At 47.4% G+C, this 26,429-nt stretch overlaps 2 protein-coding genes across 24 annotated transcripts in view; one reads left to right on the top strand and one right to left on the bottom strand.

The window, feature by feature from the left end:
* FGFR1 (fibroblast growth factor receptor 1) overlaps nucleotides 1–4,308 on the top strand; it is a 50,196-nt gene extending 45,888 nt beyond the window's left edge. For all 13 annotated transcript variants that reach the window (XM_019953280.2, XM_070781413.1, XM_070781412.1 and 10 more), the window contains 8 exons: nucleotides 118–239; nucleotides 750–860; nucleotides 1,371–1,561; nucleotides 2,149–2,271; nucleotides 2,425–2,495; nucleotides 2,701–2,838; nucleotides 3,006–3,111; nucleotides 3,293–4,308. In XM_019953280.2, the coding sequence (XP_019808839.1) occupies nucleotides 118–239; nucleotides 750–860; nucleotides 1,371–1,561; nucleotides 2,149–2,271; nucleotides 2,425–2,495; nucleotides 2,701–2,838; nucleotides 3,006–3,111; nucleotides 3,293–3,469 (1,039 nt within the window). In that variant the 3' untranslated portion in view covers nucleotides 3,470–4,308. The remainder of the gene's footprint in view (nucleotides 1–117; nucleotides 240–749; nucleotides 861–1,370; nucleotides 1,562–2,148; nucleotides 2,272–2,424; nucleotides 2,496–2,700; nucleotides 2,839–3,005; nucleotides 3,112–3,292) is intronic.
* Nucleotides 4,051–24,711, bottom strand: LETM2 (leucine zipper and EF-hand containing transmembrane protein 2). Of its 11 annotated transcripts, none has more exons than XM_070781417.1 (10): nucleotides 24,161–24,711; nucleotides 22,863–22,943; nucleotides 21,214–21,667; nucleotides 20,497–20,640; nucleotides 17,524–17,661; nucleotides 16,918–17,118; nucleotides 15,611–15,730; nucleotides 11,907–12,020; nucleotides 9,624–9,716; nucleotides 4,051–8,638 (listed from the first exon to the last, which is right to left on the bottom strand). In XM_070781417.1, the coding sequence occupies exons 2-10, from the start codon at nucleotides 22,907–22,909 to the stop codon at nucleotides 8,585–8,587; spliced, it is 1,365 nt and encodes a 454-aa protein (XP_070637518.1). In that variant the 5' UTR covers nucleotides 22,910–22,943; nucleotides 24,161–24,711; the 3' UTR covers nucleotides 4,051–8,584. The 11 variants fall into 11 exon arrangements, 10 of the variants coding, with proteins under 10 accessions (XP_070637518.1, XP_070637520.1, XP_070637524.1 ...); XM_070781419.1 differs by having other exon boundaries at nucleotides 24,626–24,695; XM_070781423.1 differs by having other exon boundaries at nucleotides 21,214–21,596; nucleotides 24,626–24,649.
* Between the last annotated feature and the right edge of the window lie 1,718 nt (nucleotides 24,712–26,429).

Raw genomic sequence — 26,429 nt, 5'->3', positions numbered from 1 at the left:
AGTGACTGCCACCATCTGCTCTTAAGTCAAGGGAACTGGAGGCGGAGGGGGAGTGGGGGTTCCTGTTAGGTTTGGACATTACCACCCCAGCTTATCCCACCCTTTGTTTCCCCGAAGACTGGTTTTAGGCAAGCCCCTGGGAGAGGGCTGCTTTGGGCAGGTGGTGTTGGCGGAGGCCATCGGGCTGGACAAGGACAAACCCAACCGTGTGACCAAAGTGGCCGTGAAGATGCTAAAGTGTATGTGGTGCCTGTGTCCCTGCAAAAACGACCCCTTCCCTTTCCAAGCAAACTCTGGGCCTCAGGCTATTACCTGCACCTGCTCCACAGCCTGCTGAGGTTGTCCTGGAGTTGGGAGGCTTTGCACACCCCGCCATCTCACCATGACCTCACTTTGTTCCTTGGCGTCCATCATCAGGTGGTGACCCCAGATCCTTTTTTTTGGCAACACCGGCAGCTCTCATAAGAGGGAAGGGGAGATAAATTTCGATGTGAAAAGGAGAGGGGAGGGACTTCCTGGCAGCCAAGCAGTTAAGTCTCTGCACTTGCTCTGCAGAGGAAATCCCACGTGCCCTGTGGTGCCGCCAAAAAAAAAAGCAAGGAGCGGGGGGCGGGCACGTAAAGAGAGAAGCAAGTCCCAGAGGAAAGGGACCCCTCGGTGTTCACCTCATCCCCCTTCCTTAGTTTTTGTCCTGTCGGCCTTCCTTCCAACGCAAATGCTTCTCCGTCCCCTCTGCTTTGTCCATGCAGCGGATGCAACAGAGAAAGACCTGTCGGACCTGATCTCCGAGATGGAGATGATGAAGATGATTGGAAAACACAAGAACATCATCAACCTGCTGGGGGCCTGTACACAGGATGGTGGGCGCCTTGCCTGCGGGCTTCCACCCATTACGGGGAGGGGCTCAGGCAGGCACTCAGGCTGCTGCCATCTGTCTGTCAGGGAGAAGATGTCTAGCTGGGGCGTCAGGGATCGGGCATTTCTCAGCCACGAGGGAAGTGGGTTGGGGGGAGAGGCCGGTTTCCATAGTCAGAATGTGTTTCTCGGGGTCCGTCCCAATGCCCACGGGGGTTCATCTGAGAGTCCAGGCACCTGGATCCACGCACACCATGTGGCCAGAAAAGGTGACTTGCTCCGGTTGAGGTCAGGGCTCTGGCCCCAGCTTTGCTTGGGAATGTCCTGGACTAGGCTGAGAAGAATGACTGCCCTTGCTTTCTGTGGGGAGTGAGATGAATTTCTGGAGCTCCCCTCAAAGGGGAGGTGAGGCCTGGGGAACAGGCTCGCGATGTGCCTTGGGGTTCCTCCGGGTGAGGCTCAGCACGTGCACCTGCCCAGCGGCCCTGACGGCCTCTCCGTGCCCGTGTCCCCAGGTCCCTTGTATGTCATCGTGGAGTACGCCTCCAAGGGCAATCTCCGAGAGTACCTGCAGGCCCGGAGGCCGCCAGGGCTGGAGTACTGCTACAACCCCAGCCACCACCCCGAGGAGCAGCTCTCCTCCAAGGACCTGGTGTCCTGCGCCTACCAGGTGGCCCGAGGCATGGAGTATCTTGCCTCCAAGAAGGTGTGGCTTCTGACGGCTCCCCTGGGTAGCGTGGGATCCCGGGGGGTGGCGGGGACATCAGAGCCAGGAGAGCTACATGGCCTTGAGGCCTTGGGATTGGGCTGGACCAGTGTGAAGTTAGAATGATGATGCCTCAGCTGTAACTGGTTACAGGGAGGAGATGAGGTCCTGTGTGACAGTTAGGTGCAGCTTTGGGTGCTGGGTAAATGCTGCTTTGTTTGAGCCCAGCCCTGTATGGATGTGCTTGGCCGGGGAAACAGGGCATCCCCATGAGAGCTCATATGCACACTGGACAGAGAGGGGTTCAGCTCACTGCCTGCATGTTGAAAGCCAAGCACCGGGAGGGAAACATATCTGGAGGGTTTGCTGAAGTGATTGGGCGGCCCAGAGCTGGGGGTGTTTGGATGTCTGGCTTTGACCTACAGGAGAGGGACCCTGTAGCAGGAAACTGGATGGTTCAGGGGGCCGATGGGTGGGGAAGGCAAGGGCTGGTGAGGGAAGTGGGCCCACAGGCGGCTGCTGACCCTCCCTTGCGCCCCACCTCCACCCCCACCCCCCCAATTCCTCTTGTCCTCCGGGCCCCACAGTGCATCCACCGGGACCTGGCCGCCAGGAACGTCCTAGTGACGGAGGACAACGTGATGAAGATCGCGGACTTCGGTCTTGCTCGAGACATCCACCACATCGACTACTATAAAAAGACAACCAACGTAAGTGCGGGCGCTGCCCGTCCTCTGCCCCAGGACTCCGAGCCGCTGGGCTACCCCCACCCCGACAGGCTGGGTGGACGGGTGAGCTGGGTCCAGCCCTACGTCCGCCCCTGCCTGCCCCGGGCCACCCCAGTGTCCCCGTGCTGCTTGCAGGGCCGACTGCCCGTCAAATGGATGGCACCGGAGGCCTTGTTTGACCGGATCTACACCCACCAGAGCGACGTGTGAGTCTGAGATAAGCAGTTGCTGGGGAGAGCTTCCAGGGTGGTACAGCTCCCCGTCCTGTCTCGGAAAATGAACTAAACGTTGCCCCTTCACTTTGTTCCCAGAGGTTGACCCTCCATGGTCCCCTGGGGCCGTGGACTTGGGGGGAGAGGTGGTGAGGTCAGTGGGGGGCCCTAGCTCTGCGCCCACAACGCTCATCCACAGGTGGTCTTTTGGGGTGCTCCTCTGGGAAATCTTCACTCTGGGCGGCTCCCCATACCCTGGGGTCCCCGTGGAGGAGCTTTTCAAGCTGCTGAAGGAGGGTCATCGTATGGACAAGCCCAGTAACTGCACCAACGAGCTGTAAGCCTGAGAAGAGATGCCTGGGGTCCTGGGCTGGGCTCTGGGGGCGAACTGGGCTCAGGGCATAGAGGGAGGAGTAGGAGGCGCGCAGCCAGCCGCCCGCGGCCCGTCCGCCCTGAGCCTGTCTGTCCTCTCCCCCCCACCCCGACCTCGCCATCCTGCCCCAGCTACATGATGATGAGAGATTGCTGGCACGCGGTCCCCTCTCAGAGACCCACCTTCAAGCAGCTGGTGGAAGACCTGGACCGCATCGTGGCCTTGACCTCCAACCAGGTGAGTCTGCCCTTCCCAGACCCTGTGTGCCCGCCGGCCCGAATTCTCGCGGGATTCATTCCAAGTTCTCCCGGGATTTATCCCTAGTTCTCGCGGGGTTCATTCCGAGTTCTCGCGGAATGAATCCTGCCGCCGCGGGAAGGAGAGTGCGGGTCCTCCATCTTTTTGTCTCCGCCCTCAGGAGTACCTGGACCTGTCAATGCCCCTGGACCAATACTCCCCCAGCTTCCCCGACACCCGCAGCTCCACCTGCTCCTCCGGGGAGGATTCCGTCTTTTCTCACGAGCCCTTGCCCGAGGAACCCTGCCTGCCCCGACACCCGGCCCAGCTGGCCAACGGCGGACTCAAACGGCGCTGACTGGCCCCCACACCCCGCACCCCTTCCCGGACTCCATCCTCAACGCCTTGCCCCTCCTCCCGCTGGACTCGCTGCCTCCCCTGCGCTCTGCTGGCCGGCCTCCCTGAGGCCCGCACCCCCGAGCTCCCCTCCTCTCCTCCTCCCAGCCTGACAGAGGAGCAGGGAAGCCGGTCCTTGCTGACGGCTACTACGTGGCCTGCCCAACGCTGGACCAAGACCCCCTCCCTGCCGCCTGGAGGGTTGGGCAGTGAGGGCTGAGCCGCCCTCGAGCGAGAGCCGACTGAGCTTTCCTGCATTGGTTTTGCCTACTCTGCGCAGCCCATGGCCCGTGTTCTGTGGCAGATCCTCGGGCCAGAGCGGGAGTTGGGTGTAGGGGTGGTCAGCGCCCGGGCCTCCGCAGGCGACCTCTGTTCCAGACGGATAGTGCCAGTGGTTTATTGATTCCGAAACTAATTTGCTTTGCTGACCAAATACCTGGTACCCGAGGGTGGGGACGCAGAGGCCGGGAGCCGGCGGCGTGGCCCTGGGGCCCAGCCCCGAAGCAGGGGCTCTGTACATAGCTACGAAGAAAACACAAAGTGTATAAATCTGAGTATATATTTACATGTCTTTTTAAAAGGGTCGTTACCAGAGATTTACCCATTGGGTAAGATGCTCCTGGTGGTTGGGAGGCATCAGTTGCTATATATTAAAAACAAAGAAAAAAGAAAAAAAAAGAAAATGTTTTTAAAAAGGTCATATATTTTTTGCTACTTTTGCTGTTTTATTTTTTTAAATTATGTTCTAAACCTATTTTCAGTTTAGGTCCCTCAATAAAAATTGCTGCTGCTTCATTTTTATACGGGCTGTGTGACACGGGAGAGGAGGTCGGCTGTGAAGGAGCGAGGCTGACGGGCTCTGGGGCTGTCTGTCCCAAGATCTCTTCCCCATGGGTCCTGCTCCGAGGCCACTGGACAGCCCTCCTTCCTCTGCCGGGCTTTGGGAAAGGCAGGGAAAGAAGGCAGGCAGCTGTGTGGTGGGCAGGTAGGGGGGCACTGGGCCCAGGGCCAGGCCCCACCGCCCCTCCACCACACGTTTCCTTGTGGGGAACGTGGAGCCTGTGGGGTCTGAGAGTCAGACAGGGAGCTGAGGGCCCAGCTGGGAAGAGCCAGGAGTGGGGCTGAAGTGATGGAGAGGCAGGCCACGGATAATTTGACCCTGGGCGGCAGGCACTTAGACCTAGATAGTGGCTCCTCCTCTGTGTGGGTATGGTTCTGCCTGTGCTGCTTTGTCAGGGAGGACCCGTCACCTAAGACCAGCTTTACACCCAGGGCTCTGGCTTCAGGTTTCTTGTCTCCCAGGCTATTCTGTGTCCATCATGCCTACCCACCCCCCAACACCATTCTGAATTCGAGTGATCAGACCGCATGTGCTGGGGCTAGCACTTGGCCTCCTCCAGTTCTTCCTGTAGGAACTCCACCCCAGCCCTCAGGAAAAGGAAGACATTCCGTGAAGGTGCATTTTGGCTGCTGGGGAGTTTTCTTCCTCTGCCCCCACCAAGTAGGTGCCGGCTCCTTGGAACCTTAGGGCTCAGGCTGTTAGTTCTTCCTCTGCCCCCAAAGCTTGCTCTTCGCTAAATCCCTTCTGAGTATAAAAGCAAGTCCAGTTTCGTTTGGGAAGAATCGGGTTGCTCCTGAAGTTTCCTTTCTGAGCTGTTTCTTGGCCCCTTTTAGTGTTGGCTCATTATAAAGTTCTGTCTTCTGCTGGGTAGCTCTGTGAATATGCAACTGTCAACATATTCTGATTTGTGTTCACGTTTGAGGAAGGCATACATTGGTGAAGAACAGAATCAGGAAATGAATTTTAGCTTTTAAAACCATTTGTGGGACACCTTGTAGTGGTGCCTTTCATTGTAAAATACTGATGATAGTTTGGGCCCACGGTCATGTGAATGCGTGGTCGCTCTTTCACAAAGGGCTTTACGTGCCTTCAGTAGAGGTGGTGGGACACAACTCACTGTTGCTGTAACTACTCTAATCACCCATGAATTTCCCGAGAGACTGAGCTGTCAAATTAAAGATAGTGAAATTGACCTAAGAGAAAATGAAATGGCCATTTTACTTAGATGACCGGATTGGGTCTCTTGAGGAAAGAGATCCAGTTTATCTAATGAAGATGTCATGCTGTCAAGGCACTGAGTCTGTCTGGTTTCCTGAGGGTTAAAAGATGAGGGCCGGAGCATCGATCGATACCACCTTCCCGCCTTTTCTAATTGCCACAGGCCAGGGGTCACCGGTCCCCCGGCACCGCTAATGTACTGTATTGATCTCAGGTAAGTAAGATTGAACCACGGCTGAAGGAAATTTATCTCTGACAGTGAAGTCGCTGTGTTTCTCACAGCCGCCACTGGGGGGAGCCAGCGGGCCAGAACCCTGGGCAAAAGGAAGGTGTTGATCAGCGTTAAAGTTCCGTTAGTCTGACCCTACCTACCGGTGTGCACTGGTGGTGACAAGGAGATCTTTAGGTTTTAACACTATAGAGCATTTATTCGATATCACCGTTGTGACCTGTAATGACTGAAACACAATTAGTCACGGCACAGGTGCAGGTCCGTACGTGCCAAGCCACCAACACCTTTCTGTTGCAGAATTCTAGGGTGTGAGATGGGCCAAGTCTGACATCACCACCGGGGTTGGGCTTTAGAAAATGCCTAAAATTATACTCGGTGAGATTATTAGCAGCTGGTGCAGCCACAGTAGATGCATTTGTGGGGAAGAGCAGAGAGCAGGGCAAGGAGACAGGCTTCCACTCAGCTGTTGGGAGGCAGGTGGGCAGGGACCCAAGCACTGGGGCAAGTTCTAAGTTGCCACTTAACAGTATTTAGGGCCATTTACGCTACACTGCCTCCTAGACGTCTGTCCTGGCACATGGAAATAATGTTTGCTGCTGCTGCTGCTAAGTCGCTTCAGTCGTGTCCAACTCTATGCGACCCCAGAGACGGCAGCCCACCAGGCTCCCCCATCCCTGGGATTCTCCAGGCAAGAACACTGGAGTGAGTTGCCATTGCCTTCTCCAATGTGTGAAAATGAAGTCGCTCAGTCATGTCCGACTCTTCCCGACCCCATGGACTGCAGCCTACGAGGCTCCTCGGCCTAAGGGGTTTTCCAGGCAAGAGCACTAGAGTGGGTTGCCATTGTCTTCTCCAATAACGTTTGCAGCCTGCACCAACTAGAAGTTTAAGTGTCTCTTGTTCCTCCCAGAGGTCGGGGGTCAGTTAAGTGGGGTGTTTCAAGCTGACCATATCCATCTCTCCCCAACTGTTGTTCAGTGACCTATTGATAGCTTGAAGATCAGCCGTGTGGGAGTATTTACATCACTGCTTTGCAATGCTTCAAGTCAGGGCTCCCTCCCAACCATGCCCCAGAGTTGGCTATTAATTTTTTTTTTGAAACCACGCCACACAGCATGTGGGATCTTAGATCCCAACCAGGGATCGAACCCAAGCTCCCTGGAGTGGAAGCACAGAGTTCTAACCGCCAGACCGGGTGTTAATCATTTACCAGAACACCACTAGCTCAGTCTCAGCAGTACTCACCAGTGAAGTGAGCTCTCTGAGGCACTATCAGAAGAAGGGAAAGAGAGGTGTATTGAGGGTCTCAGATGCCTATTTATGACGCAAACATGAGTGAAGTCCAGTTGAGGTCTGAGGTGGCCAAGGGCCCCTTTCCCACTCTGTTCACAGGGAAAGACAGAGTTGTAGAGCAACCCCACAGCACCCACGAGGCACCCAGCTGCAACAGGGTTGCATAAATGAAAAAGCTAATCCCTTTCTCACATGCAAACTCTTGAAATATGAACTAATTAAAATAAACACTCATCATTTTAAAAATGGGAAAATTTACTGTGAATCACCTTCCAAGGCCAATGGCAGAGAGTTCCTCAGCAGGACAGGACATGGTGAGGCTTGTCCCTTGGCGGAGGGGAGGTTTAGGGAAGGTTTTAAAGTGCATTTCCTTGCTGTCAAGTGCCGATAACATTCCTCTTTTAGATTACCCCAGACAGGTTGATTTGAGTTTTCCTTGGTTCCATGGATGCCCATCTAACTGCCTTCAATTCCACAGCAAGTACAGAAATCTAATTTCTGCAGCTGAAACACCTCTTCCTTTCTAAGTACTCCCCAAAGGAAGAAGGCTGGTGGTCAGCGGCATGGTGATCGATTTATTATTAAGGTTTTTCAGTGTGGACAACACTGAAGATAACCAACATAAATATCTGAACATAATATCTGTTCCTGGGTAGTATTGGGATTGTATCAGACTCTTAACAACCTGTGACTAACAGATAGTCTTGTTTGTGAAAGACAAACAGACCAGAAAAACACACACACCCAGCACAAACAAATGGTTCGGTCTTAAGCCCTTAATTATGTTTCCTAGCAAGATGGAGGCTAATGGAAGCCATATGTGCCGGAGGAGTGGCGGCCTCCCAGATCCTTGCAGCCTCTGCAGGCCCGAGGGGGGCTGCCAAGTCTCTGATTGCCAGTCTATTGAACTCCCCATCTTCTTCCCTAAGAAGCTTTTTCTTCTTTAGATCTGGGAAGACCTAACCAAGGACTTTACATCCATCCCATCTCCAAAGGTACTTTGTTTCCAGGGCACTATTCCTACTGGTGTGTGTGTGTGTGCTCAGTCTGAAAAAGTTGTACAGGCAGTGAGAGTGTGAGAGTGCCTGTGCAATGCTCGTGATGACTGGCTTTGAAATTTCCCTAGTTCCTACCCGGCTTACCGAGCTAGAGGAGACAAGAGGTATCTTAAGGCATCAGGCTGATTCCATTGCGCAAAAAAGTTTCCTCTCTTAAAAGGACGTGAAGTTGCTAAAAAACAATATGGCAGATGGGCCTTACACAAAGTCCAGTGGGATGATCTAATGCTACAGAGAACATGGACTTTGCAATTAAATAGTTTTCCAAATGATCCGAACTTGGTCTTGCCACTGACGTCATCTGAACGGTTACAAGGCCTCAAAAGACTGCCCTGAGGACTAAATGATTGATCTTCTATCTCAGGGACGTTCTTTACAGATGCCACTGCTGAGGGCAGCAAGCCAGAGAGAGTAAGCTCCATCCTCCATGAGTCCTTATGCTCCATTCGAACTAGCCTTGCTGTTCTGGGTTGTCTTTTCTGATTTTGCCTGGAGTATTGGGGTACAAAAACATAAGGACTTTAGGGATTGGTCACAATGAGAAAGAAGACATGCAGACAAGGCCTTGGGTTGAACAATCCTGGTGCTCAGTGGCTCCCTCTTTGGTCCTGGAGAGCCAGCAGAGCCACTCCACAGCTCAACTCTCCTGTGACCCCCTACTGTTCACTGCCTCCTGCTTTCTGCTCTCACCCCCAAACAGGAAAAGTGGATAGATAAGTAATTTCTCATTTACATGCACTTCTCCTAAGATTCTTAAATTGCTTTCCTGCTAGTATTTCCTGACATCTGAAGCCTGTGTGAAATACACAACATATGGGAACTATTTCCATCTGGCGCAACAGAAAATAAGAATCTGCCTATATTGTAATTAGCTTCTAGACTTAACATGTTTAGTTCTGAACCACGATTGCATTTGTTGATATATGTATTTGCTTTTAGATCACTGAATTTTTTTAAATATAGTGGTTATAAGGTGACTGAAGTTCAGCCTACAGCTTCCTGTTTGGAGGACACGGAGAGAGGGTGTGGTGTTTTGCAACTATTATAATTCTAGATTCTCACTGCCCCTAAAAGCAACTTGAGGAAAAGTTTCCTTTTATAGAAATTTACATCTTCTTTAGCAGAAGTGATGGATTCTTTAGGTAATGAAATAGACTTTGATGGTGTTGTGGGTGATGACATAACTGACGGCAGCTGTATCCATTCTTCATCCTTAAACATCAGAGCTGAGAGTCGGGTTACTGACGTAGGACACGAGGTGTACTGGAGCTACAGTCACACTGCCGTGACTACCAGATCCTGGAAACAACTTCTGAATGTCTGCCACGGGACTCAACAGGCAAAATCTGGAACCTAAATGCATACAGCCAGATGCCGAACTTTCTCAGATCAAGCAGTACCCCAAAATAAGTCCTTATTAAAGGACCAATGAAATTAACTTCTTGTTATTTTCATGTAATCAAAAGTGTCTCACCTTAGTTTCCTTCAGTTGAGGTGCTAAACCGGCCGTGTTCTCTTTAGATTCAGGGGGAGTGGGTGATCCCAGGGGAATATCTGTCTTTGGAGCCTAGGGAGAGAGAGATTTTATATAAATTAAGCTGTCTGCTCCTCCTGAAACTCAGAAGCACTTCTACTTTAGTACTTTTCTGCACAATTTGCTTTCCTGACTTCCTTTCTGGATGAAATAGGCAGTATATGTCCCTGAAATAGCAACTTAGTATTACCTTTTAACTTTTGAGCACTCTAGATACAAAAGTTGCAGTCTAATCAGATTCTGATATTTAAAATCCTTTGTTATTAACAAGCTACTTATTTGCCATTCTGATCCTGTCCTCACTCCCAAAACAAACAAACAAACACAAAAGTTGCCATTTCTCACTTAGGCATCAGTTTCTGCCAGCATTGATATAACTTAAGTTAAAACTGACATCTTTGGTGTCATTTTTGGTGGCTAGTAATAAATGATTTATTCAAATGAAAGGTGTTACTTAATAGAAGCTCCTGCAATACCTGAAGAGGGAGGGAGGGAGGGAGGGAGGGAGTGGTATTTTAAAAGAGCTAGCTAACCTGTCTTCAACAATTACATTAATTACATTTGAAAAGTAAATCTCTGCTCTTTGGAAGTAATTTCTTCATGTACTTTGGAGGGAAGAGGGCTACATATATCCAAAACTATAGTATATTCAGTTTCATGTCTCAGTTCTCTACTGAATCTACCATGCTGCTTGTTTTCATTTTGTACATATGAAGAACAGAAGTTTAAAAGCATGTATTAAAAACAACAACAACAACAATAAAATGCCTAGGAGCCTGTCTTTTTGTCCTTAATTCCCAGGTAGTTTTTCTTAATAGTACTTCTTTTTTACTTTTTTTTTTGGGGGGGGGGGGGCGGCGCTGTGAGGCATGTGGGATCTTCATTCCCTGACCAGAGATAGAACACAGGCCCCTGCATTGAAGGCTGGAGCCTTAACCACTGGACCACCAAGGAAGTCCAATTTCCAGGTATTTCTTAACTATTCCAGAAAGCAACATCTGGATCAAGAGTTTATAACCCTCTAGATGGAGGACCCTGGTAGGCTGCAGTCCATGGGATCACTAACCGTCAGACATGACTGAGCGACTTCACTTTCCTGCATTGGAGAAGGAAATGGCAACCCACTCCAGTGTTCTTGCCTGGAGAATCCCAGGGACGGGGGAGCCTGGTGGGCTGCCGTCTCTGGGGTCGCACAGAGTCGGACACAACTGACGCAACTTAGCAGTAGCAGAGTCATTCTGAAACTAAAATTTAGCTCTGAGACATTTCGCTACTCTAAGACTTCCTTGCTACTGAGAGCAGTCTAAGAATGACAAACAACTGGTCTCTCTCAAAGAAAGAGTAAGAACCCAGGAGCCTGGTAGAACATGCTCTACGCTCCAGACTTTATCTCCTAAGTCTCCCTAGAATGCTTCTGGACAAAGCCCAAATCCAGATCGGTTTCTGAAAATTTGGAAAAGGAAAGCAAGATGGTGTTTCCTGAAGTACATTTTTCATGTTGGACTTCATGTTTTCCTCAGCTTGCCCGAGGAGTCGATAGCATAACCAAGATTCCAAATGATTGGTCCTCATTCCAGAGTGCTTAGGTCCATCCACTCGGCCGCGAGTGCAGCCTCTTCTCTCGTGGGCCCTCCTTTCTCACACATGCAGCTTCCGAGTCAGATGTGAAGCCACAAAGCAGGGAAGTGAGAGGCCCCTTCTGATGGACCCAGAGCAAGATGCTCTGGTGATTGGGCCAGCTCTTCAGAACACCAGGAGAACAACAGCTACTAGTTAAAGGCGATCACAAATGATTAAGGAAATGGGCTGAAAGGAGACAAAGGAATTTATTTTCTAGATTGGCCATTCACCACTTAAAAATTAATAGGAATCTGGGCAAATGAGACAGACAGGAAAGAACAGGAGCCATTCAGTCTCAAAGGAGAAAGAATGGTGAGGAGGAGAAAAAAAAACCTCTAAGAAGACTAGATACTTAGAAAGAATAAAGCCAGACTCCTAATAAGAAATCAAATAAAACTCCTAAACACAGCAAACAGCTCTAAAGCTAGAGGTTGTTTGAGTGATTTTCATTTTTTAAAGGAATTTTTAAAAGATCTTAAAGCCAGTGGGGCCAAATTCCAAAAGATAAGCCAAAAAAAGAGGCCTACTCTGACTAGAAGAGGAAACGGGTTTGCGGAGCAACCCCAGTCGTGAGGTCTGGGTTCCCACAGAGCCAGGACTCACCTCCCCACTGAGTGGTATCTCAATCGGCTTCGGCTTCACGTCTATTAGGTAGAAGGTCCGGGACAGGAGCAAAAGAGAAGGTGGGACATTCTCCTTCAGGTGGAGGTCCTGCCACTGGAGAACAGAAGAGGGATGAAACATGACAATCACAGACCGTTAGAGTTGGACGTGACACCCCCCCCCCCGCTCCCTGCATCTCCTCCTCTCTGGTCTCACAGCCCCCCAGGCATATGCTGAGTACTAAGAGCAAGGACAGGGGCATGTCTCCTGGCTGCTGCATCCCTGCTTGGGCCCTACAGCCCCTCACAGTCAGAGCTGCTGCTGCTGCTAAGTCACATCAGTCGTGTCCAACTCTGTGCGACCCCAGAGACGGCAGCCCACCAGGCTCCCCCATCCCTGGGATTCTCCAGGCAAGAACACTGGAGTGGATTGCCATTTCCTTCTCCAATGCATGAAAGTGAAAAGTGAAAGTGAAGTCGCTCAGTTGTGTCCGACTCTTAGCGACCCTATGGACTGCAGCCTACCAGGCTCCTCCATCCATGGGATTTTCCAGGCCAGAATACTGGAGTGGGGTGCCATTGCTTTCTCCTCACAGTCAGAGAGGGAGGTTCAATTAACCTCTCACACCAACTGTGGATCAAAGGAGGTAAGTATCTTCAGTATAAAGTAGATAAATGTAAAAGATTACATCAACCTCATTCATAACTAAAGAAATTAACATTAGACATTAGAATGAGATGTAATTTTTCAAGCTCCAAATTGGCCAAATTTTGGATAGGGGTGTGTGTGTGTGTGTTAGTCACTCAGTCATGTGAGTCTTTCTGACCCCATGGACTATCGCCCACCAGCTCTTCTGTCCATGGAATTCTCCAGGCAAGAATAATGGAGTGGGTTGCCATTCTCTCCTCCAGGGGATCTTCCCCACCCAGGATCGAACCTGGGTCTCTTGCACTGGAGGCAGATTCTTTACCTACTGAACCACCAGGGAAGACCATAGATAGATAGATAGATGCACACAAGACAAAATTCAAAAGGTAAATTACCCTATTCTCTAGCTACCCTATTTCCCTCCCTGGAAGCAACCACTGGTACAGTGGTTTGTGTCAGTTCCTGATACAATCTTACAGCAATATCCTATGCGTATACAAATATACATTTAGGGACTTCCCAGCACTAGTGTTTCTACTACAGGGGGCGTGGGTTCGATCCCTGGTCGGGGGAACTGGGATCCCACATCCCTGCGGCATGGCCCAAACAAAACAAAACCTTAGTGGTGGCCACAACACTTGAGCCAATAAAATATTAACAACAAAACCAAATATATATTTATATGTTTATCTTTACACTAGGGTGACACATACACACTTTTGTCCCTTGCTTTCTTTCACTGAAGTATCTTGGAAATTGATTTGTACCAGTAGATGTAGAGCTGCCTTCTTTTTATTTCTTTATTTTTTGGCCACACCATCCAGTGTGCTGGATACAGAATCCTAGTTCCCCAACCAAGGATCAAACCCACGCCCCCTTCAATGGAAGCACAGAGTCTTAACCACTGGACTGCTAGGGAGGTCCCAGAGCTGCCTTCTTTTAAATGTCTGTAAAGGATTCCATTGATGGAAATGCCATAATTTATTTGATTATTGTACTAATTAACTTTAGGCTGTTTTCAGTCTTTTGCTATCATAAGTGGTGCTGCAATGGATAATCTTCTAGGTATGTCATTTTGCACATGTGCAAGAATATAGGATAAATTCCTAGAACTGAAATTTCTAGGTCCAAGTAAATGCATTTTTAAATCTGGAAAGCTGTTGCCAAATCTCCATGCAGGATTTTACCAGCACTCCATGAGTGCCCTTCTGTCCTTACACCCTCCCCAACAGCATGTCACCCACCTCTGACCTTTCCCAAGGTAACAAGTGCATGTGGAATCTGATAGTTTTAACTTTTTTTTTTTTTAAAGTTAAGACATTTTGTAAGTTTATCATTTTTAGCTTTTCCTTTCTATGACGTGTCAGCCATATCCTACCACAGGATTTTGGGAACAGTAATCCATAGCAATCCATGAAGATTGTATGGTTGGCTTAGTTTTCTTGCTCCCTTGAAGGGGGATTGTAAAATAACACATCCATCCAACAAAACAATTTGACAGGATGAAGTGACTAAATACCCTACATGCAGGAAATAAATGATGTTTAAGTACCCCCTGGAACATGCTCCCCTTCCAGTCAGAGCAGGTCCAACATGGAGGAGGAAATCACTCCCTGATGTGGTTCAAAGCCACAACAGTGGTTCCTAGCCCTACATAATTTGTGCACACTTTTTTTTCAGCTGTGCCAGACCTTAGTTGCAGTATGCCAGATCGATAGTTGCATAACTGAGGCATGGCGGCCTTATCTGCGGCCCGCGTGATCTTTAGCTGAGGCAGGCAGGCTCTCTAGTTGCGGCGTGTGGGATCTAGTTCCCTGACCAGGGATTGAACCTGGGCCCCCTGCACTGGGAGTGTGGAGCCGTAACCGCTGGACCACCAAGGAAGGCCTTCCACAGCACCTTTTACAGTAAGGGAATGAGGACTGTAATAGGAGTTATTACTTTGTTTTAAAGCAGTTAAAACAGTTTAAACGCTCCATTAAAATCCACTGTTTGGGAGAGAGTATGTTATCAGAGGGGAAGCTGCTACAAAGCTAACACTTGACCCTGGGTTGGGGTATGAATTGGGAAAGCAGCCCCAAAAGGTGTAGGCCTTCAGGGGGATTCACCCGGATGACAGGCCCTGTGTCAGAGCTTCAGCTCGGGGCCCTCATGATACCCGGAGGAGGAGGCACATTGGAGGGTGGTCCCAAGACTTCTGTTCCTTGTGTACCTATGCCTTCTCCCAGTTACTCAATTAAACGTTAAACTCCGTGCTGCCATGAAGGGATTCTGCAGATGTAATTCCAAGTCTAAAGTCAGCTGACCTTAAAATATGAAGATTACCCAGGTAGGTCTTGCCTAATCACATGAGGCCTTAAATACGGAGCTAGAGGTTGGGTGAGAAGTTCACTATAGATGGAGAGGCCGGAGGGGCTGAGAGTGGCCTGGGGCTGGGAGCCAGTGAGGAAACAGGGCCTGCACTCCCACAGCTGTGAGGAGTTGAATTCAGCCAACAAACTGCATGAGCTTGGACATGGAATCTCCCCCATGGCCTCCAGAAAGGAAAACAGCCTGTACTTCTGACCTGCAGGACCCAGAGCTGATCAGTGGGTGTTACTTTGAGTGGCTAAGTTTGTGGTGGTGTGTTAGCAGCCACAGACAACTATTCAACAGAGTACCATGTTGCAGTCAAAGCCAGCTTCTTCAGCGGCCCATGGCTCTGCCAAAGAAGGCCAATTAGGTAAGATGGTAAGGCAGAAATTTAAAAACAAGGCCTGAAAATGGCGGGGGGGGGGGGGGCTTCCCAGATGGCTCTAGTGATAACGAACCCTGCCTGCCAATGAAGGAGACATAAGAGACATGGGTTCAATCCCTGGGTCAGAAAGGTCCCCTGGAGGAGCGCACGGCAACCCATTCCAGTATGCTTGCCTGGAGAATTCCATGGACACAGGAGCCTGGAGGGCTACAGTCCATAGGGTTGCAAAAAGTCAGACATGACTGAAGCAACTGAGCAGACATGCAAACAGGACGGGAGAGAGTTCCAGGGAACAGGGCCCAGGAAAGCGACCACTTGCCTCTGTGAGCTGCTGTCTCAGCTGCCCCTCAGTGAGACCCAATGACAGCATCCCTCTGGCCCTGCAGGCAGCTTGGAGCTCTGACACACTCAGAGCATTCACCCCTTCCTTGGCAATTACCTGGGGGAAAAGAAAAAAAAAAAAACAAACAGAAGGAATGGCATCAGGTCCTTTGGTTCCAGTTTTGCCTAATCCTTCAATTCCTACAAGTCAGGGGAAAGGCAGAATCAGCTAGCTTTCCCACTCTGTCCCCTGCACTGACTGCCACAAAGGCCAGGCGCTCAGTAAAGCCAGGTGACCTCAGGAGGTGCAGTGGTGGAGGTGAAGGGAATCCTGCCAACAGGTGTGAATAATATCAGAAATTTATAGAACTCCACCGCCTGACCCCGAGGTGTTTCTCCCTCTTGATTGCCTTGCGCCTGGTTGTGACAGCTCCACTCCACTTCCCTTGAGTGGCGACTTTAAGACTCATTAGAAAAGCATTCCATTTGAAACGCTTTCAATGTACCATTTGTTGCACATCCCAGCAATATTCCTCCCCCACCCCCCAACCCCGTAAGAACAGCCCCAACTCCCTGGGCCTCAAAACTCCTTCAATAAATAACACAGTTTCTACTTGGTAAGACCCCAAACTATGGGACTTCTGGGACCAGTATTGTTTATTCCACAGTTTTGAAAGCAACCACTGAAATCTAAATGGGGCCAATGGGATCCTGCCTTCTCAGTTCTGGGAATCCTGCTCCCTCAGGCAGAATGCTTTTAAAGCAGCTAATTCAGATTCAAGAAACATTCTTTCCACTTTGTTAGGACACTAACCAGTAGTTACAGTCCAAATGGTGCCCTTACTCCTGAAGATGTTGGGGTCCTTCCTTCCCTCCTTGGTGGTCCTTGGCCACCCCTTCTTGCCAGGGCGGCTCACCAAGATCCAAGGGAAGGAAGCACAGGGCAAGTGTGGGGGGCGGCAGGGGAGGGGTGGGCGTTGAGCACTGTCCTTGGCAGTGAGATCTGCTGTTCCCCGGGATCTACTAAGCTGCTGTTCCTTCCCCATGGGTCCTAACTGGTTTTGATTAGCCCCAGCTAAGACATCCAAGCTACTCACTGCTTACAAGACCTTCTCAAGAGCCCAACAGGCAACTTCGAAAGTGAGTCATCAAGGTTCAGGTTATCAGCGGTTGCTCAGACCACTCATTCTGCCAGAACCAGCCTCCAGGCAGACCTAACAGAAGGCACTGCACTTTGTCACAGAGCCACCCTAAGACAGTTCCCAAGGCCAGGCTAATTCCCTCCAGCTGTAGTTCAGCTCTTACCTCATCATCTGCTTTTATAGACTTCAGCCTCATCAGTAGCTGGAAGCGAAGCAGATTGTTGGTTCCAAAGGACTGCAGTTCCAGCAGTTTGCAAAGGGCCACCAGCTGAGGTCGGTCGAGGTGCTCCAGGGTCAATTGATCCTCAAAGAGTTTGGAAAATTGAACTATCTCCTTGGTGCTGGGCTTGTGGCCTGTCTGGACCTAGGCAGTGGGACACAGGGACTAATAAAAACCTGCTTCCTGCTTAAAGAATCTTCCCTGTAGACCACGTGAAAGATGCCAACGCATTTATGGATTCTATCTTATGTCTGGAAGTGGGCCCTGAGTTACAAAGAGGAGTTAAAAAAAAATCTGTCAGAAGTCAGCCTAAATCAACTGAACATCAGGAGACGTTCAAAAGTTTGAGTTTCATTGTACTGTTTTTCTAAGTAGTTATTAACATCTTCAAAGCATTGATGGCTTTAAGATAGGTTTTCTACAAACTCCCATAAATTTTTGAAATACTGTATCTCTGTAACTGAGATACTTGCAAATTCAGAGATGAGGAACAATCTGGAAGCTCCGTGATGACACGGAGTTGTCTGGTTTTATATAAAAGACTGACACCTGTTTGACGTAGGAGGAGAACTGGGTTGAGGCGTCCCCCAGCTGGGCCCTGTTCCTCTTTGCCATTTCTGTAATCGTTTCTTGAAGGAATTTCGCTAGTTCCAACTTTGCAGCCATTTTCTTTCTCTGTTTTTCTTCCTTCATGATGGAAGAGGAAAAAGTTAGAATTAATCCTTCATGATTACAACTTGATAAAGATGAGAGAAACATAACTGTGGCGTTGTTGCTTGTCATCTCTACTTCATGAATGAATATTCTTGTTAAACCTAATTGAAGGAGTTTTGTGAAAACCAGAGAAAATTAAAAAGTAGCCTCGATTTACAACTTTTCTCCTTAATCTTACCTTTCTCACTAATGCAATCATCATAAATATTGGATGGGTTCAAAATAGTTCCCTCAGTGGAAGACTTTGTCACTCTTTAGAATAAAATACACACTATCTCTTAACCTGGTGCAAACCATCTAGGTCATTGGTCAAGCTGACCCCTGGTCTGAGTGACCCCAGATTTTCCTTGCCCACAAACCAAACTAGGAAATTAAGCTAATGAAGCTTACAGGTTAAGAAGAAAACAAACACAATTAATTACAAGATAATAAAGTGCTATAACAGATATAAACAAAGCACTACGTAGAAGGGAATTAAATGCATACTCTTAAGACATATGTTAACCACTAATTCTAAATTCTAGTTCACTATCAGAGATATAATGTGGTAGTATTTTCAAAATAACCATGATCAGGGTACATACAGAGGAACAGGAATAAATGTGTTTTATATACATCCATCAGATCAGACCAGATCAGTCGCTCAGTCATGTCCGACTCTTTGCGACCCCATGAATCGCAGCACGCCAGGCCTCCCTGTCCATCACCAACTCCTGGAGTTCACTGAGATGTCCATCGAGTCAGTGATGCTATCCAGCCATCTCATCCTCTGTCATCCCCTTCTCCTCCTTCCCCCAATCCCTCCCAGCATCAGAGTCTTTTGCAATGAGTCAACTCTTCGCATGAGGTGGCCAAAGTACTGGAGTTTCAGCTTTAGCATCATTCCTTCCAAAGAAATCCCCCCCATTAAGTTGCCCAAGAGATTCTAATGACAAGCAAATCATAGCAATCATTGTTTTTCTTTTTTTATTTTTTAGAAATACCTTAGAAGAATCAGCCCCCTAGAATCACACAATGGCAATACAATAATTAAAACTCACGCAACCATCGGTTTCATTCATCTATTTATTGAACATTCACCGTGCGCTAGGTGCTAGGGTAAAATGGGCAACAACAGGTAAGAATTCCTGCCCTCTGGAAACTTCTAGTCTAATGGGAGAGACAAACATTGTCAATAATAAACCAGCAATTCCACTGCTGCTGCTGCTAAGTTGCTTCAGTTGTGCCCAACTCTGTGCGACCCCATAAATGGCGGCCCACCAGGTCCCTCCATCCATGGGATTCCCCAGGCAATAATACTGGAGTGGGTTGCCATTTCCTTCTCCAGGTGGTTCCACAAATTAATGTAAAAGTATATCAGGCAATGAAAGAGAAGTGCATGGTGCTGGGACCTTGTGTAAGCAGAAAGCTAGGTACTCATCTTCATTCTCTTGCTCTCTCCCTCTGTTCATGGAACAAAGCAAAGGAGAAAGTATTTTCTAATACTGTGGCCATGATATGTATGTGCATATGTTTAGGAAACAAGCAATGTTGAGGAAAGAGGAATACTTAGACAAACCACTACCTCATCCCCCACCTCTTTCTGCATTCACTAACAAGTTCCTTGGGGACTTCCCCGGCAGGTCAGTGGTTAAGACACTGCACTTCCACTGCAGAGGGTAAAGGTTCAATCCCTGCTCAGGGAATTAAGATCTATCATGCCACATGGTGCAGCCAAAAACAAAACAAAACAAAAAACCCAATCCCATGGTATTAATCCTAGACCCTGACTACTTTAAATGTAAGTAAACTAATTTAAACCACTGCCAGGCAGTTAAATATTGCAATTTGATTCTACCCTTTAAATCTGTCTTAAACCTATCTTCAAAGTTTTACTCCTGATGAAACTTATAATTCAGGTTTTGTCCTCCCTCTCTCTCTCTCATGCTACTGTAATAACATTCCAGCTGATTCTCATTTGGCTCTGTCCTCTTTAATCCTTCCTGCCAGCAAATTGTTTTCCTAAAATATAGCTCTAATCATGATTGATTAGGTGATTTAGATTGATCTAATATATAGATCACTTTTTTTTTCCTCATCCTCTGCTTTGCATTCACCTTCTATCAATCAACATAGTCAAAGTCTAAATTCCTGAGGGTGGTGGATACTTTCCAACCTGACTCCAGCACAGTATGTGAGTCTCATCTTCTCCCATGGATCCCCTGGTGCTCCCTGCTCCAACTACAGAGGACCAGTTGGTGGTCTCTGATTATGTCATACACTTTTATATTGTTAAAGCATCTTAAACGCTAGTCCTTCTATCCAGAATGCCTTTCAAACAGTGTTGTAAAATTCTACTATTCTGTCATTTCCATGGTCACTGAGGCAGGGAGACATGTCTCAGTCTGATTTAAAAGTTGCCTTCTTTGTTCTCTCATGGGGCGGAGTCCATGCCTTCATCCGTCTGTCTGGCAGAGTGGCCAAGATGGAGAGAATGAAGGCGCTGCCTTGGTTGGCCAGCCCTTCACCTTCATAGTGGCCATCAAAGGAGGAGGAGGACACCCTCCACTCGGGAGCTACTCATAAGCACGCAAGGGTCTGTTTGAGTAAATCATGCCTGCTGGTCATCTAGTCACAGTTAATTTTTGTGTGGCCAAAAAATAAATTGAAAAAAATAATTTAAAAAAATTTATAGGGGAAATAGGAGCAGGGGTCAGGAGGTAGCTGGACATCCTCTCTACTTTCTGCTCAATTTTTCTGTAAACCTAAAAACTGCTCTTAAAAAGATAAAACTCTTAATTCTTTTAAAATCTTTCAAAATCCTCATACCTTTTTGGATTCACTTTCAAAAGTTGATGGCAACATCTCTGGGAAAAGTTTCAGAAACACTGGCAGTAAGAATTCCATGAAGGGGACGATGATGAACACCATGAACGGAACCAGGCGGAAGAAATCAGCACAGGTTCTCAGCAGCTAAAGAATTAAAGGCATATGCAAATATCCATTATTCCTGGCCATGCCAAAAACAAAAGTCTGCCTCAATTCTGAAAGCATTAAAAACCCAAGGCAGCTATTTATAAAATGGAAAGGCCGGATTTTCCTCTGTACCTTAGCTCAGAAGTAATGTTTATGGGATATCTTCAAGGAAATCTATGACAATCAAAACATATTATTGGCATCTCTGAGCTTTCATCTAAGTCAGTACTTTAATAACATGGTATCTGTTACAATTGGTTTTTCAAATGCATATACTTAATACATTAACAGCAGTTTCTACTCCAGATGCACAGATCAAACTTGAAGCCTCTCAACTCCTTGGAGAAATTAGAAAACACAATTATAACCATTCCATGGGCAACTATACACATATTTTAAGAGCCCATCTACAGGTATACAGCAAGTTGGTTGCAGATAAGTCAGAAACTCTGGTTCTCACCGTGAATTACTACTCCTACTCTGGGATTTTTTCAGAGGAATTTAAAAGTTGGTTCATCAACAGTTGGTTTCAATTTTACATTTTCTTTCTCAAATATGACTCTTGCCTACCCTTCTTCTCTCTCGTCTGGTCAGCACCTGTCCATGCAACAGCCTCCAAACCATCCTGGCAGCAACTTTGGTGTCAATCCAAAGCAAATAGAATCCATTGTAATAATATTTCAGTTCATCCATAATTATTTGTCTATAAGATCGCTTTCCTTCCTTAATCTTCATGCCCGCTTCTTTCGTGGGCTGAGGGCTTGGCACCTGAGGCTTCTTTGCTGTTTGCTCCTGCTGATGTTTATTGGGGACCTCCTGCAACCAGCAAGTTGAAGTGTGCAGCTCTTGGAAGATTCTGGCTCGTAAATGAAGTACTTTATTGCCTGACTGACTTGGATGGGAGTACTTTTTGCTTCCATAGTTCTTCATATAGGTTTTGTTTAAATGGGAATCTGGCAAGTGAAGAAATGCAAATGATGGGGAGTAAGAAGAGCTGGTAGGCTGGACAAAATGGCTAGGGAATCTGGAATAAAGACCAACAGCCTCTAAGTCAAGCACATACTATTACAGAATGAAAGAGTAAAGAAATAAATATTTTATCTGGTAAAAATAAAACAATCGTTTTTAATCCTGCATTTTTCAAAGCTGATCATGTTCCTGAATGAATGACATACAACTTTTTAGCCCAAACGAATAACAGTATGTTTTGTGGGTGAATGATACACTCTGTGAGATATATTAATAAGTTAATTCCTAAGGATAACTGTTGTGTTACAAGCTAGAAACTCTGTGACTATTAATTTAAAAAGCAAACACTTTTCCATCGGGGCTATGTGTGACAGTTTTGTCTCTATTGTCATTAAGCAGGTTGTACACTTGTTTTCAGCTACTCTACTGATGATAGAAATATTGTTTGAATGAAACACTTCATGGTCCCTGTGGGGATTAACCAATCACATAATACTGCTTTGTCTATGCAGTGCCCAGGGACTCCTTCAAATAAGAAGGACTTACAGCTGAAATGTTATTCATCTAAGACTCCTAAGGAATGTTGGGAATAAGAATTAGAATTAGGCTCCCCAGCCAGGGATCTCTACATTCCAGTTTTGCAACAATTCACAATCTTCAGCTAAACTGACACATCAGATTGTTTGAAAATAAAAATAAGACCCAGTTAGGTAAAAGAAAGTTTCTGGCAAAGAGATTTCTTTTCGCAAAGAGATGGCTTTTTCCATTCCTTCAGACTATTTTTGCCAAGATAAAGCACTTTTTGAATGGCCAAAAGGGAAAATGTACAACGTATTTGGCACACAGTAAGTTCTCAGTTAATATTCTTTGGAATAAGTAAGTGATAACAGACCGTACTGCGGCAAGTATAAGCCCTAGGATTGGCTTGCTTGCCAGCCATTTTACTCCTTTTTACATCTAAGGGCTGCATGTAACATTCATCAGTTACGGTGGTGTCACTGTAAAGCCATTACATTTTCTATCTTACCTGTTCCACACTTTTACAAATTATTCAGCTTGAGTTCTAAAGCATATAGAAAATCTAGGATAAGTTTAAATACATTAAAATGCCTGCTTCCTAAAAGCCAACACAATTAAAACCAAGAAAGCTTTAATTGTGTACTGAGTCTATCCTTTTACATGTATCTTTTCCATCTAGAAAAATAAGGTTCATATAAATAGTGGAGGGAGGAGGGAATCCCAAGGCTTACCTTGTCCGGGCAATAGCTAAGACTGTTTTATAACTGTAGAAGGCCATATTTATATTTCTTTCAATGAGTCAACATAGGGACCTGGGCAGAAGGAGTAAGTAAACAATTCAGTACCTTAAAAACATACCAGTTATTCAGATACTAGGATTTAAGTGTTATAAACTACTTCAAGGGTAGAAAATTTGCATATTCTATTCAAAGTGTAAAATCTCCCTCAAGTTCATTTCCAATTTCATTCTTCATTTCCACCAATCAGGAGTAATATTTTCTTAGCCCTGCATTTGAGAATGGTACTTTTAGATCCCCACACATAGAAATGATCTCTAATACAATGATGTTCATATTATGTTATGGTCTTCAAAGATATTTTGATTTCCGGTAAATAGTACTTAGTAATTTACTTGAATGGTTGCCAAGTGTCTAAGAAACTGATCGAGACACACTTATTTGTAGCCTAAAATTACAAGTAGACAGTAAATTTTCTTCTGCATTTGTTTTCAATTATCTTTACTCCTTACTTGGCCAAGCTGCTGCCAAACCTTTAAAGACTGAAAATACTCATCAGTGAAAATAGGCAAGATACCTACTAATAATTCAAAAGGGGAGGAAGCCTGGTTTCCTATGCTAACGATTCTCCAAAGAGCCCAAGTGAAAGTCGCTCAGTCGTGTCTCTTTGTCGTGTCTTTATACAGTCAATGGAATTCTCCAGGCCAGAATACTGGAGTGGGTAGCCTTTCCCTTTTCCAGGGGATATTCCCAACCCAGGGAATGAACCCAGGTCTCCCGCCTTGCCGGTGGATTCCTTACCAGCTGAGCCACAAGGGAAACCCAAACTCAGCTTTAAACCTTTAAATAAGCTTTGCCAAAAATTTTGACCATCCTACCAGCGCTTTTCAGCCAAAGGCAGCAAGGGAATTAGTTTCTCACACTGTCAACTGTTTTCCTGCAGCTGGGAAAGGAGTTCCAGTCCCTCCTGGTCAGAAATCTCAACCATAGAGCTGACGTCTTGAACAAGAATTCAAATGATACTCCAGAACATCTGAACCCAGACCAAGGGCATGTCGTCTCCCGTTGGAAGGGGACAGTTACTCTGCTCTGAGCAACCACTTCCCAGGAGGGCGGGGCCGAGGCCGAGGCGGGGCGGGACCGAGGCGGGGCAGGGCCGAGGCGGGGCGGGGCGGAGTCGGGCCCGGGGTGGGGCGGGGCCGAGGCGGGGAGGGGCGGGGCCGTCGGCAAGCCCCGCCTGCGCTTCCGCACAGCGCCTCCGGCTCACCCGGGCCCCAGGCTCCCTGGGTTACCTTTGCCTCTGATTCTCCGCGACACTGGGGCAAAAGGCGCCTTCGGCTTCCCCAGAAGATGGCTTTTGTGCGCCTTGTGCGTTGATGGGCTGTGTTTGCTGTGGTAGGGCCGGGGGGGGGGGTCTTTGTTTTTTTGGAAAGGGGATGATGCGGGCAGTGGGACCACGAGCTTTGGCGGTCCGAGTTTATGGAAGGAAGGCGAGGAGCATCGGGGCGCAGGGGGCGGGAAAGAAATGAGGAAATGAAGCGCAGGAGCGGGGGGTGGAGGCTGAGCTCAAAAGTTGGGGCGCGGGTAGGGGACCGAGGTCAGGGGCTGAGGAGAGAGCGGGGTGGGGCCTGGAAGATGTGGGGAAATCTGGGCACCGATGGGAGGAGCAGGATACGGAGAGGAGCGGGCTCCGGAGGAAAACAGGCGGGCGCGGTCCACCGAGTAACAGCCTGAGGACTTGGCCCGCCCGCCCCTACCTCCTCCGGCCGGCTCCCGGAACGGTTGCCTCAGTCCTCCAGTGCCTTCCCAATGCCCCTCCTCCCCAGGCTCCCCCAGCTAGAAGGGCCAGAAGCCAAGTCTCTATGGCTCCACCTCTTTCCTCTGCCATCACGTCACTGTGAGTGACGACACCACCCGCCAATCAGCTCGCAGATTCTGGGGCGCGAGGGCGTCCTTCGCGGTGGCAGCCCAGGAGGCAGAGAAGTCCGGTTCCCACCGGCGAAACGACTCGTCTACCAGGTTTAGTTTAAGGAGTTGTCTGTGATGGGAGGCTCAGCCCTGCCTGTCCCTCTTCTGTAGGCTGTGGATTCACATCCCTCCCCCACCCCCAAAACCCTTTCTTGAAGACTAGATGGAAGAAGCTCTTACTCTACCAGTAGCATAATATGCCTGATAGTCGCCATGGTAACCATCTGGGAGTCAGCAATTACATCACTTTGATGTATCCCCCTTCACCTTCCAACTCCGCAACTGCGGGCGGGGAAAATAGCAGGGAGAGGGCATGGCAGAAAGGGCCGGAATGGTGAGGAAAACATTCCTCTCCTATCTCTAGGGTCAAAAACTGGAATATTGTGAAATCTGCATATGGAAATATGAATTCCACTAAAGAAAACTGCTTTATTTATGTTATCTCGACAGACATTGTTTATGTTCAATAGTGTAGAAATCTCAGTATTTAAAATGTATATTATAGTAGTCGTGCGGTGACACTGCAGGTTTGGGGGCACTTCAGTTCCCAGGTTGGGGAACTGAGTCATTTTGGGAACGTGAAAGATGTAAAAATGTTTTCGCTCCCCAGTTACCTCTACCCATCCATTTTATCTTACTCTAGAAGGAAAACAATTTTGGTGGGTCACCTTTGACTAACACCAGACAGGAAGGAATCGCTTTCACACGAAGGCTTCTCTTAACATGTGAATGACCACAAACTTTACTCATCTGGGCTGCGCATTTGAAGAATAAAAGCTGACGGGTATAAAATTTCATTCTTTAAAAAAAATGAAGGCAGCTTTTAATCCACAAAGCTTTTTTTTTTTAAACTAATAACCAAATAGATGAACTGTGTTAAATGGGCAAAACTTCTCGGTGTGGCCACTAGAGGGCCCATTGTGCATGTCTGATAGCCAACTTTCCACATAAAGGCTTCCCTTCATGTTCTATGTTTTCTACAATTAAAATCTATAAAGCTTTGGTTTCTGTACCTTTCCTTCCCTGAAAATTCCCAATGGTAAATTCTGAACTCTAAAAGGCTAGGTAGGTATACTTTTCACATTAATTTCATAAATTAATCACTGCATTATCATGCACACGTACTTTTCTGGAAAAGATCATAAAAGATGCAAAAATATTCCTCTCAGTTCCCTGGGAGACATTTTATACCGGGAAATTATTCTTATTCATGCATTGTATTCATTTACAACCAGGCACAGTGAAAATCATTAAGTATTCATAAACCAGATGAGCGATTCCAAACCCAGTATTTGAAAGATGAGCTAGACTTTCTACCATGGCCATATGTCAGCAATCCCATTTTAAAAAGGGAAGGGTTAAAAAATAAAAATAAAAAGGGAAGGGTTAAGAATCTTCCTTATTGAAATCCATTGGTTCAAAGCAGTGTCTGCCTTCTGTTACCAGACCTGGTGGGTGGTTTTTTTTTTTTTTACACTCAGGATAAGTTATTTATCATGTAATGAGTTTCTTAATATAATCTTCAGAAGAGAAAAACAATTTTTTTCCTCCCTAACCTTGGCCCTGAGAATTGTAGGTTGCTTTCTTAATGAG

The sequence above is a fragment of the Bos indicus genome, chromosome 27 (genome assembly GCF_029378745.1).
Source record: "Bos indicus isolate NIAB-ARS_2022 breed Sahiwal x Tharparkar chromosome 27, NIAB-ARS_B.indTharparkar_mat_pri_1.0, whole genome shotgun sequence".
Lineage (NCBI taxonomy): Eukaryota > Metazoa > Chordata > Mammalia > Artiodactyla > Bovidae > Bos > Bos indicus.
Note: the sequence above shows the minus strand (reverse complement) of the source record. Positions and strands in the feature narration are given on the sequence as shown.